General features: G+C 43.4%; 1 protein-coding gene across 1 annotated transcript in view; it reads right to left on the bottom strand.

Annotated features, from left to right (window-relative positions):
* Positions 1 to 15,621, bottom strand: part of LOC131585866 (ras and Rab interactor 3-like) — a 156,518-nt gene that overhangs the window by 49,395 nt on the left and 91,502 nt on the right. The window contains exon 19 of the mRNA XM_058852518.1: positions 15,323 to 15,467. Within this exon, the coding sequence (XP_058708501.1) occupies positions 15,323 to 15,467 (145 nt within the window). The remainder of the gene's footprint in view (positions 1 to 15,322; positions 15,468 to 15,621) is intronic.

The raw sequence follows: 15,621 nt of genomic DNA, 5'->3' as shown, positions 1-15,621 counted from the left end.
AGCTGTAATGCTGTGACCCATGACACACCAGTTGACGCAGTTATGGCACCAATGTTTGACTTCTGTCCTGGGAACAGCTGTCACAAAGATTTGGATAGGGCTGTGGGAATGCTTAATCCAGCAATTTAATCTGGCTCTGCAGTAGCTCTGTGACTTCACAGAGAGGAGGGAGCCCAGGCAGCTCCTGGGTTCTTGCTGTGCTGCCAGTTGAAGGGATTTCCAGGTCCACCATGGTGAGCAGCTGGCCTTTCTGATTTGCTCAGAATTCATGCATCAGATGATTTCTAAAGCCTCAGTTTTCAAAAATAACATAAAACTCTGTTCTTGTCCCACACTCCTGCAAAACCCTTTGGCTGATAGAGGCAGGTGTTCATTTTGCTAGGTGAGACGTGGAGCTGAAAAGCTGTCCCCAGAGCTGCCTGCTTTTCTTTTCTTTTATTGAGTTCCTACCGCAAAAAGTATATTTAAATCTTGCAGTGGTTCTGCTAAATTGGATTCAGTTGGGAAGCAGGGAGCTGTGTGCTGCATGCTAACTGGCTGCACAGGCTAATTAATTGCACAGTGATTACATTCACACACCTGCCCCGGGCTTCCAGAAGGTATCAGGTTGCTTGTTGGAGGCAATAATAATGACAGTGGTGGTTTGAATTATTGCACAGTGACTGTACACTGCAGTAATGACCACCATGACTCATTGCTTTAGAAACCAGAAGCCACACTTGCCAATTGAATATTCCCAGAAGTCAGCAGACTGGCAAGGAGATATAATCCACTTAATTTTGTGCAGGTGAAAGCCTGAGCATACCTTTACAAAGGGTTTCAAAAATATTGTCAAAAATCTGCTGACACTAAGGGCTTCCTGGCTGAACTGTATGTGTCTGGTCACTCTGAATTTCCCTGAGGCAGCTGAGACACACAGCAATAGTGTGAAACAGCAGCAGGGACTGCCGGATTAATTCTTTACTCCTGCACATTTGCTCTGAGAAGAGACATAATGTGTTCTTAAAACTGAATCTTAAATTGGAAGTCAAGTGCTCCATAGTGCACTGATAAGTAATGACTGAGTGCCTTAGTATTGTTTAAATAGACCAGATTGTAGAATTAGATTATTAGATGACATTATTATTATGTTTTATTGCTTTTACTTTTCCCTCTGAAAATGAGAAGATATCAAGAAAGAGCAAGAGCATGGGTTTGCTGTGCTGTCCTCAAGGAAAGAAATACAATAGTATATTTACATTTATAGCAGAGCACTAACCACAAGTCTTAAAATGTGTGCCATCTGGCTTCATACTGAGGGAGAAACCCAGACACTCAGTCACAAACTCCATGTGCCAGGTGATAGAGCAACTTTGCACCAAAGCTAGCTGGTACCTGAAGAGACACTATGTGAGACAAGCCAGCTTGTGACTGAAGCTGACATGTGGAAACCCTTCAAGCACAGTGGTTATAAGGAGCACCTGAAGCAGGAGGAAAAGATAGAAGCTGCTGAAGCCAACAGAGCAGTCCTGATGGAAGCTGATAGACAGTGTTAATTCCTGTGGTTAAAAGAGACAGCTGGAAGCATGGAGCTTCATGGAATGGGTGACATGACAGTGCTGAGACTGAAAGAATACTCACAGGGCTGGTTTATGTCCTGTGTCACAACCAACCCAGCTGGACTTGGCTGCAGGGCTCTGTGCCACTGGCTGTAGGGGCAGATCTTTGTATCCCTTTTTTTCATAGTCACCTTCTTTCCTTACAGGAATAATTGTAGGAATAATCCATGGACAGCAACTAAAGTACAAGGTTTTACCCATTGCAAGAAACAGAGCTGCCTATACTTTCTTTGGTTTGGTATCACTTCTGATTAGACAGGTGTTGAGGAACACATTGAATGGAGGTAGCTTGGTGTCCAAACTGCACAGACTTTTAAAAAATCTTTGTTCAAACACAAAAGCACGTGTGAATTCATGTGCTGTTACTTTCAGTTCACTGTGAGGGAAGTTACGCAGTGCCACAACTAGAGGACATCAAGCTTCATTTTGCTTTCATCTTAGAAATGGCCATTTTTTGATGCCATCTACTTATTCACATAAGCCAGCCCTTCTTTGATCACTTGATCAGCTCAGATCAAATTAATCCTCCAAGGAGGAGAATGATTAATTTTGTCACCTTGCTGGGTTCTTCTTTCTTCCAACAGGTGGTGGAAGTGAGACCCTGAACCCAACCTAGTGGCCGAAAGAGCTTCATCTTTGAAATTCTGGAGTTTTTTCATCCTAGAACAGAGTATTAGGAAGATGGCAGGGCAGAAAAGTAGTATATTGAAAAACCCCATGGTGCAAAAGCTAATTTGGTGCACCAAACGTGGACCCTGACTTGCAGAAAATTCAGGTTTTAATAAGTGCATTTTCACAACAGAGCCAAAGCATCTGACAAAAGTCAAATGACCAAACTGAAATAAAATAACTAACAATGAAAAATCCAAATGTAGAAAGAGAAGTTCTTGAGGTCTTCAGGGATCACACCCAGCTAATTGTCACCCTCTAGTCAGAAATAAACAAATTTCTTGTTGTCTGACAGGCAGAAAGAGGGGGGAAAGAAGTAGGATGTAAAGCAGGTCATTGGAGCTTGCTGGATTGTAAGGTTCTTGGATGTACAGAAAAATTGGATAATAGAAATTATGTGAGAAGCTTGGTGTGTCCCATGAGGTAGGCTTGCCTGTCCAGTGTCCTCCCTACCTTGCAGAATGCTTGTGTTACTAGTCCACCCTGGTGACAAGTTTATAGCTCAGGAAGTTGTGCTTCTCAGCCTGTGGTCTGTGGAGAGCCTGTGGTTGGCAGAGCACTTCCTCCTGCTCACTGGTCCCCTTGTTCCTACTCTACTTAAATGTCCACCCTTTGACTCTTTGGTCTTTGGTCTACAGTTGATGCTCTGCATGTCCAGGAGTTTTGGCTCAGCCTGGGAAGGCCCAAGCTTATTAGCCAAGGCAGCAGCTGTTCCAGCTGCCAAGAGGTAAGACAAACCAAGGATCTGCTAAATATCCTGGCACCTCATAGCTCAGCAAAACTCTCTGTCTCCCACCTACTCCACTTTCTGTTACAGGCACTGTCAATTTCAGCAGTAAATTTTGTGCTCTGCAATTGAAGTCTCAGTTCAAGTGAGCTCTTCTGTACCTGCCAGGGATTCCCAAATGCCCTCTTCTGAAGGCTAGCAGGTTTGCATGCAGCTGGACCCTTTTTGCACATGTTCATCAAGGTTTGCCAAAGTGGAGCAAGTCATCACCCTGCTAGGGAGCTCCATTAAAGGCCCAGAGGAATCAGGTGGTCAGGTGAGGAACAACTCACCTACCCTTAAACCACCCACCAGTACACCAAGCCCTGGTGAAAACCAACAGAGGAAGTTAAAAAAATGAACAACTTCTACTATACTTCAAGGGCAAAAAAGTGTCATGGCCACTTGTGAAGGTGGAAGAACTCTAAATCATCTGTCAATTTATTAAGTAACAAGTAGCCACAGAGTTTTCTGTTCACACGTGACACTGGATTGGTGTCTTATAAAGTATGTGGCTCAGCTTGAAGGTCTGATGGATCAGCAGCACACTGGAGGAGCTGTGTGGACATGCACTGCTGCCTGCAGAGCACAGCAAGGATGGCCAGGCTAGCTTGAAGGAGCTGAGCCTCAGGAGCAGGCTCTGCACAAACACATGGAGCTCTCTGGCAGAACAACCGAGCTTGTGCTAAGCCCTGGTGGCCGGGCTACTGCCATCACCAGGTTTAAAGCTAACATGTGTCTTTTCCCCATTACTTCCATAATGCAGGCAGAGGACATGACTGCAGCTTATCTGCATTTGAACTTAGTAGAGCTTTGCCCCCATTGCAAGGTGAGGCAGAAGCCTTCCTGGATGTTATGGGGAACATGTAACCACTGTCCCTCATCAGAGCACAAACCTGGTGTTCAGGACCAGTGGTTGTTCTCTAAGGGCAGGGGCAGCAGGGTCAAGTAACTCAGGAACAGGGAAGTAGGGAGTGCCTGCAGTGCTTCCCATGAACCCTCCAACACTTATTCCTCCTAAATTAAACAAGCTTAATTGTAGGTGTTTATAGAGAAGCAGCAGCAATGCCCCTGTCAGACCCTCTTATTTGATCTTGTCAACAACCTTTCAGCAGAGAGTTCTCTCAAGGGGTGGGGAGCTGCAACTAGATGTTTATTAGGTTCCCAGCTACTCTGTGTTTCCTAGATTCATTAGGTCTGTCCCTCTATTTAAATACATAGTCATGTATACTACATACTATAAAGAACTGCATATGCATAAAACCCCCAAGGAAGTACAATTCTTCAAGGAAGCTAATTCTCATTACTGATAGTTCCCAGGTCAGCTTTACTAACAAACAAGCCTTCTCACACACACTCACAGCCATGGCATGAATAAAAGCAACATAAAAAAACAAACATCCAAAAACTTCCTGAAGGAAGAGCCCTTCTTTCAAAGACCTCCCTGCCTTTTTTCCCCCTTCAGTCTAGCCGTTTCCTGCATTCATTAACACCAATGGAATATGCTGCCTGTGGCCCCACACTGGACTGGGGCTATTATATCCTATTGGTGTAACATGTCTTGGCTGGTACTCACAAACTGTATTGCTGCCTATATGTAACTTTGCATATTTATTTTTGCGAATTTACTTTGTATTTATTTTACATATATATTTTGCAGTCAACAATTTGTCTCATGAACATCAACTGTCTTTCTCTTTTTACTCAGTCAAAACATAATCTGTCAAGTCAAAACCACTTTGCAGATCTTATTAACTGTACTCCCTTCCTAACAACAGTCAGTTAATGATAAGCTGTTCTCCCCCACATTTACAATCAGAGATTTTCAGGGCATTTGTCCTTTGCCTATTTCAACCCCACATTGTTCTCTTAGGAATTTCAGCGTATCAGCAAAACTAAAAATTTTTCTTTGTGTGCAGGCAACGAAGGATAATTTATTCTTCTGCAAGGCCCTTTCAGTGCAAAGAGAAGAGAGCTGCTGAAACACAAGCCAAGTCAGGGTCAGAGTGGCTAGAGAACAGACATTTTCCTCAACAAAAAACTGCAAACATGTTTGCTGGATTATTCAAGTTCTCTGGAAAGGCTTGTCCAGTGCAGAAACCAGAAGCAAATGTTGTGAAGAAGAGAAACAACTTCCTAGGCTTTAAGACCAGAATGAAACCCCAGAGCTCCCTCACCCTCCCATGTCAGTGCTGGAGAGGCGCCCAGCCAAGCCATGACCTGGCGAGAAGGGCTTATTCTCTGCATTCCAAAAACATCTGAAGTATTGGAAGCCCAGAGCACCCCTGCTTTTACTGCAGGGTCAAGGTGATGGGCAGAGGTTTTGCCCTTTTCCAGCTCATCTGGACAGGAAGGAAGACGGGAATGGAAACTCAGGGAATGCTTTTCTATATTGTAATCACCTAACAAAGAGGGGAAAAGGAAACGGAAAATAAAGGGGAGGGACAAATTTCCAATTTAAACTTCATTAAGCATAGACTGCAGTTTAGCTTTCATAAAGCCATTCTGTTTCAAATCCTATATATTAAAAATTATTTGTGTTAGAGCCAAAAACCTGGGCAAAATATTTAGAGAAATGTTGAACTAGTGATAAAAAGCTATGACCTTGCTCACCCTGTGAGTGGATTGAGTGTAGACATGAGGCACACAAGACATGAGAGGCTAACCACACAAACTTGCATAACGCTGAACAGTTTTCCTCTGTACTAAGAAGTATCTGCAAACACTTAGTCATGATTTGCAACTAGAAATGGTTTTTTTTTGCCAAAGGAGATATATCCACTGGATTTTCATTCTGCAGTACCTGAATGAGCAGAGCACAGAGGACTTTTGAAGTCTCTCATAAGGCACCACAAAAAGTGGCTTGCTTACACATAAATATTCCTGTTTTGGGTAAGATTGCTTTCCACTGTCAGTGTGAATGGATTTCAATATGTGGTGCTCTTAATGAAAAAAACAACTATCTAAATCTGTGAACCTACTCTTTGTCTGTCCTCCTTAAGCCTTACTCCAGCAAGTTCATATGCCTCTAACTTTGATTAAGCATTAGAGAAAAGTGCTTATTTCTTGCTTTATTACCTGATGGGATCCCCACCTGCATGTACACTGGGCCAAGGTTAGAGATCTGCCTTCCTGAGGGAAGGAGAGGAAGAGGTGAAAGGACATGGTCCCTCACCACCTTCTAGTGGTGAACACCTCCAGAACACCTAGAAACAGCTCAGAGTGGGAGAGGTGTTGTAGTTTCCTAAGTTGAGCAACCTGTCTTGTGGGTGGGCATGGCCCTCATCCTCCTGTGCTGGTGGGACAGCCTGGGACCAAATGGCTGGTTAGTAGTGGAGCAGTGTCAGAAACTGCTAAAATGTCCCTGCAGTGACTGGAAGCTCAGCATGTGACTACAGATCCTGCCAAGCAGCAAGACAAACCTATCAGCTCCCCCAGACCCCACCAGACCACTGCAGGGACCTCAAGCCTCTTCATTGAATTGTGTTTATGGTCACTGCATCACCAGAGCTAAAATGCAGGTAAGTCATGCACCACAGGCTTTGTGTTCATAGTAGTTTAAGACAATCCACAGTAAGTCTGTCTTGGTCATGTCCTGCCCAAAACATCCGTGCTGCAGCCACCACTACCTCCAGGCTCCAGTTTCTTGTCTGACACTGGGGCACTCTGACTCAGGGAGCCAGAGGGGGAAAGAAGGTTAGTGCTGGACACAGCACTCTGGCCTGGCTCCCTGCTCATCTTGGTGAGGCACAAACAAATTTAAGACTTGGATTCTGCCCACTGGCATCAGTCACCCTGAATTACTCCCTGGAACTGCTGCTTCTGCAGTAAGACCAGAGATCACCATGGGTTCCTAAATGGACACAACAATTACACACCTAAAGTTAGGCAGGGTAAATCCAGCCTAGAGCTAGACAGCTAGCTCTAATAGCAAAGGGAGACAGCAGAATGCCAGGCCAAAGGACTAAACCCATCATCTGTCTCAGGCTGCTATTCACAGTGCCCCTCTTGCAATCTCAACTGGTTTTTCAGCATCTCTGCTGGGAGAGTAGCAGTAATTTTCCCTTTTGACTGGAAAGGTTATCAGTGAGATCCAGCCTAAAATTAACTACTTTCTTTTAATCCTAAGAAAGGATTAGAATGGGAGTTCAGGACACAATTACACAAAAACATTCTGAATTACATATTTGTCCTACAGACAGTAAGTAAGGAAAGTTGGTCAAAGGCAAGCTCTTTCCTGTGTGTTGATTCAGCAGGAGAAGCTTTGAGCTTTGCCTGGTTTCTTGTTTTGTGGAGGGTATCAGGAGCGACAAATTCCTTGAAGAGAACTCAAGGGGGGGCAAAAAAGGAAAGAGAGAAGAGAAAGATTCTTGGCAGGAAAGATGAAAGGTTGGGCTGGGTCCCAGGCTGTTCTTTAGCCAAGTATGTGTGACAACCTTTTTTTGCCTAGAAGTCTGCTAGCAATTTGCAGAACAGCGATGCAGGTAGCCAGCAATGCTGTCCGTCTCCAGACTCTGCTATTTGTTGGTCTCCCTCTGTTTCCTTGGTGAACTTTTCCAAGCAGCAGAAAATTTAATCCAGTTCACAAGGGACTGCAGCTGTTTTCTGTTCTGCCCAACAGCTGCTTTTGCAAGAGACTTCAAAAGACTGGCTTTCTCTGGAGGGCCATGGGAGGGATGTACGTGAGCTGTGTGGATTCCCTATATTTGGCAAAGTTTTCCCAGCATCCAGAAGGTTGTCTGTATTCAGTTCCTTTCAACAAAGCACTTGAAATTCCCCAACAATTCATAAGCCTTGCAAAAGCAAAGAGAAAGTACTAATTAACATGGTCAGGAGATAATTTTTAACAGTAAGACAGGTCTTCCAACCCTACCAGGAGCGGTGCTGGTACAGACTCTGAGTTGCCTAGAGCAAATCCCAGCAGCCCCACCCCTTCGCAGGATCATTCTCAGAGCCAGGATTCCCAGCCTGCCTCAGAGAACAGCTCTCAGGGTGGGGTTTTGTGCTCCTCCTCATCCAGGGCAATGGAGGGTACTGCAGGAAGAGTACCACTTCCACATCCTCCCAACACACCACTTTTGCTTCAGCTGTAGAGGCTGTGTAAACACTGAGGAAGATGGTTTGGGTCCATAATCCAGCAGGGAACTCATCCACCAAGGAGAAAGGCCTTTCTGAGAAATGGATTCTGCTCTTAGCATCACCCCAAACTTAAAGGATGGTCTGAGGAAGACCAGACTTTCACTGCTCAACAAAGATCCAGGGGATTGGGCTATGAAGTGATTATAATCAAATCAGCTCCATGAATTTGTGTCTTAGTTTCCCTTCCTATAGTAACAGTACCTATCTTCAGCTGGATGTTGGCAGGCTTAATATCCATGAAACACATTTCAGACAGACAAGGACTTTATATTAATCATACAATGCAATTACAGTTACAGTTACTTTGTCCCTTTTAAAGGTACCAGTAATGCAGAAAGCAGAAATCCTTTACTCAGACATAAATACCTTCTCTGTTTAGCAAAAAGCTTATAGAATGTCTGGGAAAGGCACACACATAGGCATGTATGTATTCATCTATTTGAAAAGAGCTGCATTCCATAGCACTCCCTGGCTCGCGTGTATCTAACAGAATATCTATTTAGGAAAATGTGACTAGAGCAACCAGCTATGCAATGCTCACATCTGCTAATCCTTTCCTGCTCAAGTAATCATCTTCACTTGCAGAAAGATTTATACCGTTTTGGGTGCAGGCAAAGAGGAGCTAAGCACTTCCAAACTCTTGCAACTGATTATCTTGTGGGAAGTGCTGCCCTTATGGTCCCCTCCAGCAGGGTGTAGAGGGATCTCACTTCTGGACTTGGATAGAATTATTTTAGATAGCTCAGACAGGTACAGAATGGACAGAGGAAAGACTTGTGGCTACAATATTTACCATACTGGGTGACGCTTGCAGCTTCATTTCATTTGACCAGGTTAAACAGCACTGCTCCCTCAACCACAGCTGCTTCACAGTGCTGTGTTACCAGGTACTTTCACAGACACCCTCCCCCCTGCCAAACTTCACAATTAAAGGACACCAGCTGAAAGCTTGCCTTGCCTCTCTGAGATAAAACCACCTGATAGCCTGGGAAGGATTCTGAACTCAGCCAGCTCCAGCTCTGGAGAGTTGCTCCAGACTGACACCAGAGCATGGCTCCAACTAAGCCATGTGCATCTGTGTGGCTTAGGAATTGCCTTTGCCAGGGTGGAGGGAGGGAATGGCACTTGTGCTCCTGCACTGTATGAGTGATCAGGGTTGCCAAAGAGAGTGATGGAGGGAGAGTGGAGTGCCAAGGAAATACAGCATACACACAAGCAACTTTGTGTAACAGCCCTGCCCTCCACAGCAGATGGGGAGCAATCACTGCACAAGGACAACTCTTCTCTCCCTTGTGTACCACAGCCTACTCTGGCTGGATAGCATAGAAGTAGTTTGACAGATTTTGACCCTGTGCATCTTTTTTGGTGGACAGTTCTCCATGGATACCTGCCTGCTTGTTCAGCTGTCTTCTCACCTTTGTGCAGCTAGTGCCAGAGCCAGGGTGTGCCCAGCACCCTTACATCTCCCACTTTGGAGTATAGACATGTCCCACCTTGTAACAAGGAATTTCAGAGTACTGCACTGCTGGCTGGCTCTCCTGGAAAAGCTGTGCACCCTCCTTCAAGTGGTGGGTAAGTGGGACTGGACTCAGTCATATATATCACCCTCAGGCACTTTGCTCTTCAAATTCATGGGTGGCACCCAGAGATTTCACCCCACAAGTGCCACACAATGTCCTCTGTGACCCATGGCCAGTACTTCTGGTAACCTGACCTAGCTTTGAACAAGTTCTACAGCTCAGAGAACACAGTCAGGAGCCCAGGCCATGCCCACCAGGCCTGTGCAAGCATTGCCTCCTCTCATTCAGCAAATTCTGGAGAAGGAATCACCTTCACTAAACCTCACATGTACCTGTGCCTAGATTTTAAAAAAGATGTTTTCTCATACAGGCAGACAGGCACACATGATTTTGTCTGGCTCCAGATGAGGATTTGCTCTAGAGATTCTGTTTTGTTGCTCATCATGAAACACCTACCCAACACCATAGAAAAAAACTAATCTCAAAATTGGAATTAGGAAGAAATATAGGACACAGACTGAATTGCAGATCACTGCAGACCAATGTCTGCTTTGAGATCCAAGAATTGCAACTTCATTGCCCTCATAGCATGATTTTGCATTAACTGCTTCCACTGGTTCTTAAAAGCCTTCTTAAGCTCCCTTCTGTAGTGAAACATAGTCTCTTTTTATTCTTGTTTATTCATTTTTGGTCTAGAGAAATCTGAAAGTCTTCTTTCAATAGTATGAATACTTTAAAGCTAAACTTTTTATAATGATTAAACATCTCAGCTTTTTAATCACCTCTGCTTTAATTCCTCAGAAGGAATTAAAGGCTCCAGGTCAGCAAAATTATCTGTGATTCAGCTGCTGCTCTGAACACTGGGACTGCCAAGACCAGGTCCATCCCAGCACATCCCATCCCTTGTGACTTTAGGACCACCCAGAACTGATGACATTATAGCAAGAGGCATCATAGCCTCTCTGGTCTTCCACAGAACATGTGTTAAACATGCTTTCCCCTGGTTCTTCCTAATCCTGAATCTAATTAGAAAGAGTATAATGACATATTAAATACCTAAATTCATTGTCATTAATTTGTAACTCCTCACAAAGGGCAACTGAAATAAACATACAGACACCCTTCCCTACACAGGGGAATGTCTTTTAATACAGTTGGAAAAGTGTAATCTGGGGCACCATAAGCTTTTGATGACCACATTTTCACTCTTCCCACAGATCCCTCTGCACTAGAATTTGACCAGTCATTCCAAGCAGGTGCCTGTTCATTCTAATTACCTTCCAAAAAGCTATTTCTTTCTATTCCCAAATGCAAAAAACCTTCTCCCTTCAAAATTATAAAGGTTGAAGTTCTGTGATGGACAATATTTTGTCCAAGTTTCATTAAGGCGCTTTGGTTTCTGTGCTCTTTATCAATTGACCCAGACAAGCATTCAAAATTCTCCAGCTTTTTTCTTCCTAATGGATTTGGTTAAGGTATTTTCTTTAATGTCTATTATTCAGGTAATTTTGGAGATTTTTCTAAGTCTCACAATCCTATATGATTGATCTCAGAGGAACCATCTATATATACTGATGAATGAGTGGAAATATAGTCCTACTATCATTTGGAAATATGCTATAAAATAGATGACCTCCAAAATACCTGGACTATGTACACATGGTTTGATAAGGGATGGAGCCAGCCCAAATTTGTAGCAAGCAACACTCCCAGCTGGTCTCCAGGACCCACTGCTTTATGTCAATACCTGTGCACACAGAGCAAGGGAGATGTGTGCAACTTACATGCACACTTTTCAGCCTGTGTTGCATCTAGGTTGTAAAGCCAACAATACAAACCAGCACATAGCCATTTAGGACAGGAAGTGAAAAACTATATTTAGCTGAACCCGTAGTAGAAAGAAGATGATCAGAATATTGCTTACATTTGTGCCCCCATTCCTGTGAGCACTGGTATAAGACTGTCTGCAGTCAGTGATGAGAAGTTCCTGCTCAGGGAAAATATTCCCAGTGTGCTCTCTCCCCTAGGGACCAAAGGGACAGTTGCCTTCTCTGCTACCACCACTGCACGTGTTCCAAGCATCCACTACGTTTGGGAAGGACTCGTGTGCTGGAAGTGCTGGAAAAATCATGCAACAAGTCAATGTGGTTGTAAACATGCTTTTCAGTTAAATGAATCTCAGGAGATTTTTGTCTCCTCCCTACCAAATTCAGGTAGTTTTGGAGAGCACCTCCTTCTTTGTATCTTTACAGTGATATCCCAGTCTTGGTGCAATGCATCTTGAGCACAGAGATTTCCCTCCTGAGAAGCACCATCCCCCTCAACTGGAAAGTGTATCCCTTGTCAGAGCTTGGCAGAGAGCAGGGATTTAACAGAACTGATTTGTTTGCAGTTGCCTGACCTGTCCCTTTGCCATTTAAACACCACATCTCACAGGTTCTGGTGGGAGTACTCCTTTTCTTTGAGAAGTACTTTGCATTGAGCCCAAGAATTCTTGAGGCCAACAGGACTTTTTCTACTGATTCAAATAATCCAAGATTTAGCCCTTTACACAGGATAGCTCTTGAGAAGTTTTAAAGATTTTTTTTTTTTCTCAGTTCAAACCTAAACCTGGTAAAAGTTGATATAAGATTTATTTACTGCATTGCAGAGACATATGTGTAGCCTGGGTAGAAGAATCCCTTGATAACAAAGCTCTTGTGACCAAATAATAACACAAAGGTTTGGGTTAGATCCCTGCCTGGGCTATTCACTCAAGAGTTGGACTAAATGATCCTTGTGAGATCACAGAATATTCTGTGATTCTATGAAAACTCCCATTCCAGCAGAAGTCACGGTTTTCATAGCATGCTTCATAGGTTCTCTCATCTGCTCTACACAGAAGATCAGACTAGACAATCAAAACATTCCCTTCTGAAGTTAAATTCTGTGAACCTATGAGAATGGTTCAGTTTACAGATTCCTCCAGTGCTTGACCTCTTTATGTCAACATTCATCACATGAAATCTGTCAACTGTGATGTGGGTTTTGTACCAAAAAAGACACGTCACCAAAAGATGCTCAATCATTACTTCATTTGGAAATCTGGTGTCCTAGAAATGAGAACCACTGTAACCCATGCCATCTACCTGAAACAGCCATTTTCTCAAAGATGGATTCAACATTTGCACATAACATCTCTGTCTCAGCTCCTGCCTGCTCTACTCATCATATCCTTCATAAATTTGCCAGATGTTGGAATGAAGGCATATGTCTTTACATGAAACCATGGTCACCGCGATCAAGTAGCTCACATTTCTCCAGATGTTTTGTGATCTCACCACTTATTAATGTTCCTAGGAGTTATCCCAGCTCTAGGTGAGAATTAATGGTTAAATTTCCCTGCTTCTTTCCCATAGCATTTTGGAAGAATATGATGACATTGATTTCTATCCAGCCCCTAGCTGCACTTCTCCCTCATTCCTCTCTGAGTAGCTGCTAATTGTGGAGGCAGATTTCTCCCCAGTGTCTTTCTGACATTTGACAGATATAAATCAGCAAAACTTGTTTATGGATTTATTACTTGCAAAATAGACCCTAGTCCTTACCAGGAATGAATGCATGGATATTTCCAAGTTGCTGGGGTACTTCCATGATAATTTGCATTGCCATAGTTTCTGTGCATGTGAGTAAGCTTTCCCTCTTAACTAATGTTTAAACTATGTTAAAACTTTTAACTAATGTTAAAACTGTAAACAGAGGGGCAATCTCAGCAATTTCTCATGCATTTTTTGTGCACAGACTTTTAAAATCAGGTCTAGATTCTCCATCAACACCTCTCCTTAGGTTACCATTTCTTTTGAAAGCTATGCATGCCAAATATTTTGCATAATTTGCACCTAATTCAGTGTAACCATAACAGGAAATCAGCTAAACACCATTTAGAAATGTTTCTAATTCTGTAATGTGTTGGAAGCCACAATGTATGCATGCTAAAGTGTAATTTTGAGGATCTTCAGCAATATTGCAGCATGTAAACAGAAGGAGTTAAAACAGATTTTAAAATACCCAAGTTCCTTTTTATGAGTGGGAGATAGACTGGAAATAAAGACAACCAGTGAATGAAATAAAAGGTCATTCTGTTAAATTTTTCAGGTGTTTAAAAATCTATGAAGAATGCATGCAGCATGCCCATTGATGCTTCAATATTCCTCCAACCACTTGATTTATAGTCCTAATCTAGGGTGTATGGCTTGTTTACTTTCTTCTGCAACTCTAGACAGAAAACAAACCTTTGCAAGCATGTGGCTCCTTTCAGACATCTCAGAAGGAGATTAGCAAATATATCTTCCAGTTTCTCGTATTTAATATCTTAACTGTCACAAATGCAGGGAATATCTGCAAAGTGCAAATTCTTTGGTTTACCATTTAGTAAGTTCCTCTTGCCAGTCCACAGGGATTGGACGCTTTCATTTCTTTCCTGACAGCCGTGTGATCTTTGTCCCTCAGTGTTTATCATTACATGGAACTCAGGAATTATACCTCGAAACAGGAGTGGCATTGTTCCACTTAATGCAAACAACTGAACAAGGCAAATGCAGTGACAACTGCTACACAGGGTTCTGCCTCCATCCCCCACTCCATGTGTGCGTTTGGGAACAGTGCTGTGGTAAAAACATCACACAGTGGCCTGTCAGCAGCGATTTCCCCCCCCTTTTGACTGAGTGTGCCCTAAGTAGGGCAGCACCCTAAGCAACTGGAAATGCAAGTATCCCATATCTATCCACCCATCCACACAGCTGCTTCTACTGGATCCATCACAGAAGTATCTGGGAGCTTTCATCTATGGAAAACAGGCTACATGTGTTAGAAAGATAAGAAAAAGTCTCAGTGCCTGGTATTATTATGGTTTTCCAAGGGGGAATGGAGTGGGGTGTGTGACTGACAGTTTCAGCAGCAATGTAATTTTCCCCTGCTTGTTTACAACAGGAAACAGAAATGCCCAGCTTCAGCATGGGCTTTGTGATACAACCAAGCCTTGGGAGGATTCCAGCCTTATCCTAGAATCCCAGTAGCTTGCTGACTGTCCTCCACATCAAAACCCATTTTCTCTCCCGCCGTTTTCCTGGGATTTGGTCCTGCAAGGTGGAGTGTTTCAGCCAGGAGCAAGAGAAACCTGGAGTCTTTTCCTGACACGAAGTACACTTGAAGTCTCCTGGGAGTCTGGGGACAGGGTTTGTGTACACCTTAGTGTGCAGGCACTGAAGTGACCATCAGCTCATAGGGACAAGCCCTTATCCACTTCTGCATTTGAGCAGAAACAAACCAAGCCTCCCAGAAAAGCTTTGTCACATTTCCAAAAACCAAAGAAGTCCCTTTTTCTGTCCTTTGCCCCAAACTGCAGCTGAGGATTCATCCTTCTTCCTTAAATAGCTAAGGTTCAAGCTAAATAAAGGCACTGCAGTTTTTAGCTGGAACATGTCAGTTAAAGGAAATACTGTAAATTACAACAGAGTCATGCCTCACCATTGTGACTGTGTAACTAGTAACTCAGCAGTCAGCTCACAAATGCAGCCGAGAACTCTTTGTTAAGTAGGAAAAAGAAAGCAACAGTTTTTAAAATGAAGAGTCACTAAAGATTCAGGACTTACCCTGTGTCATCCCTGGCTTCCTTCTCTCCTGCTGATGTTTTCATCATTACAGCAAACTTTAAGTCACTTTCTGTATCACAGTGGCTCGAGAGTTCCTTGGTCAGAAAAGCAATTCCTTCCCATCGCTGAGCAGAACTTCCACATCCTCAGGTTTTGTACTGAAGATGGTATTTCAAGGGCGTGAGGGGGAAGATGTTTAAAACCACCTTCAGGCTCAGTAGTATCAGAGAGTAGAGGACTAAACAAGCACTGAAATGAAAGCAAACTACCAAGAAGATCCGATTTTAGCCTCTCTTATT

The sequence above is a fragment of the Poecile atricapillus genome, chromosome 1, assembly GCF_030490865.1.
Source record: "Poecile atricapillus isolate bPoeAtr1 chromosome 1, bPoeAtr1.hap1, whole genome shotgun sequence".
Taxonomy (NCBI): domain Eukaryota; kingdom Metazoa; phylum Chordata; class Aves; order Passeriformes; family Paridae; genus Poecile; species Poecile atricapillus.
The sequence above is the reverse complement of the archived record's forward strand: the minus strand, read 5'-3'. Positions and strand labels throughout refer to the sequence as shown.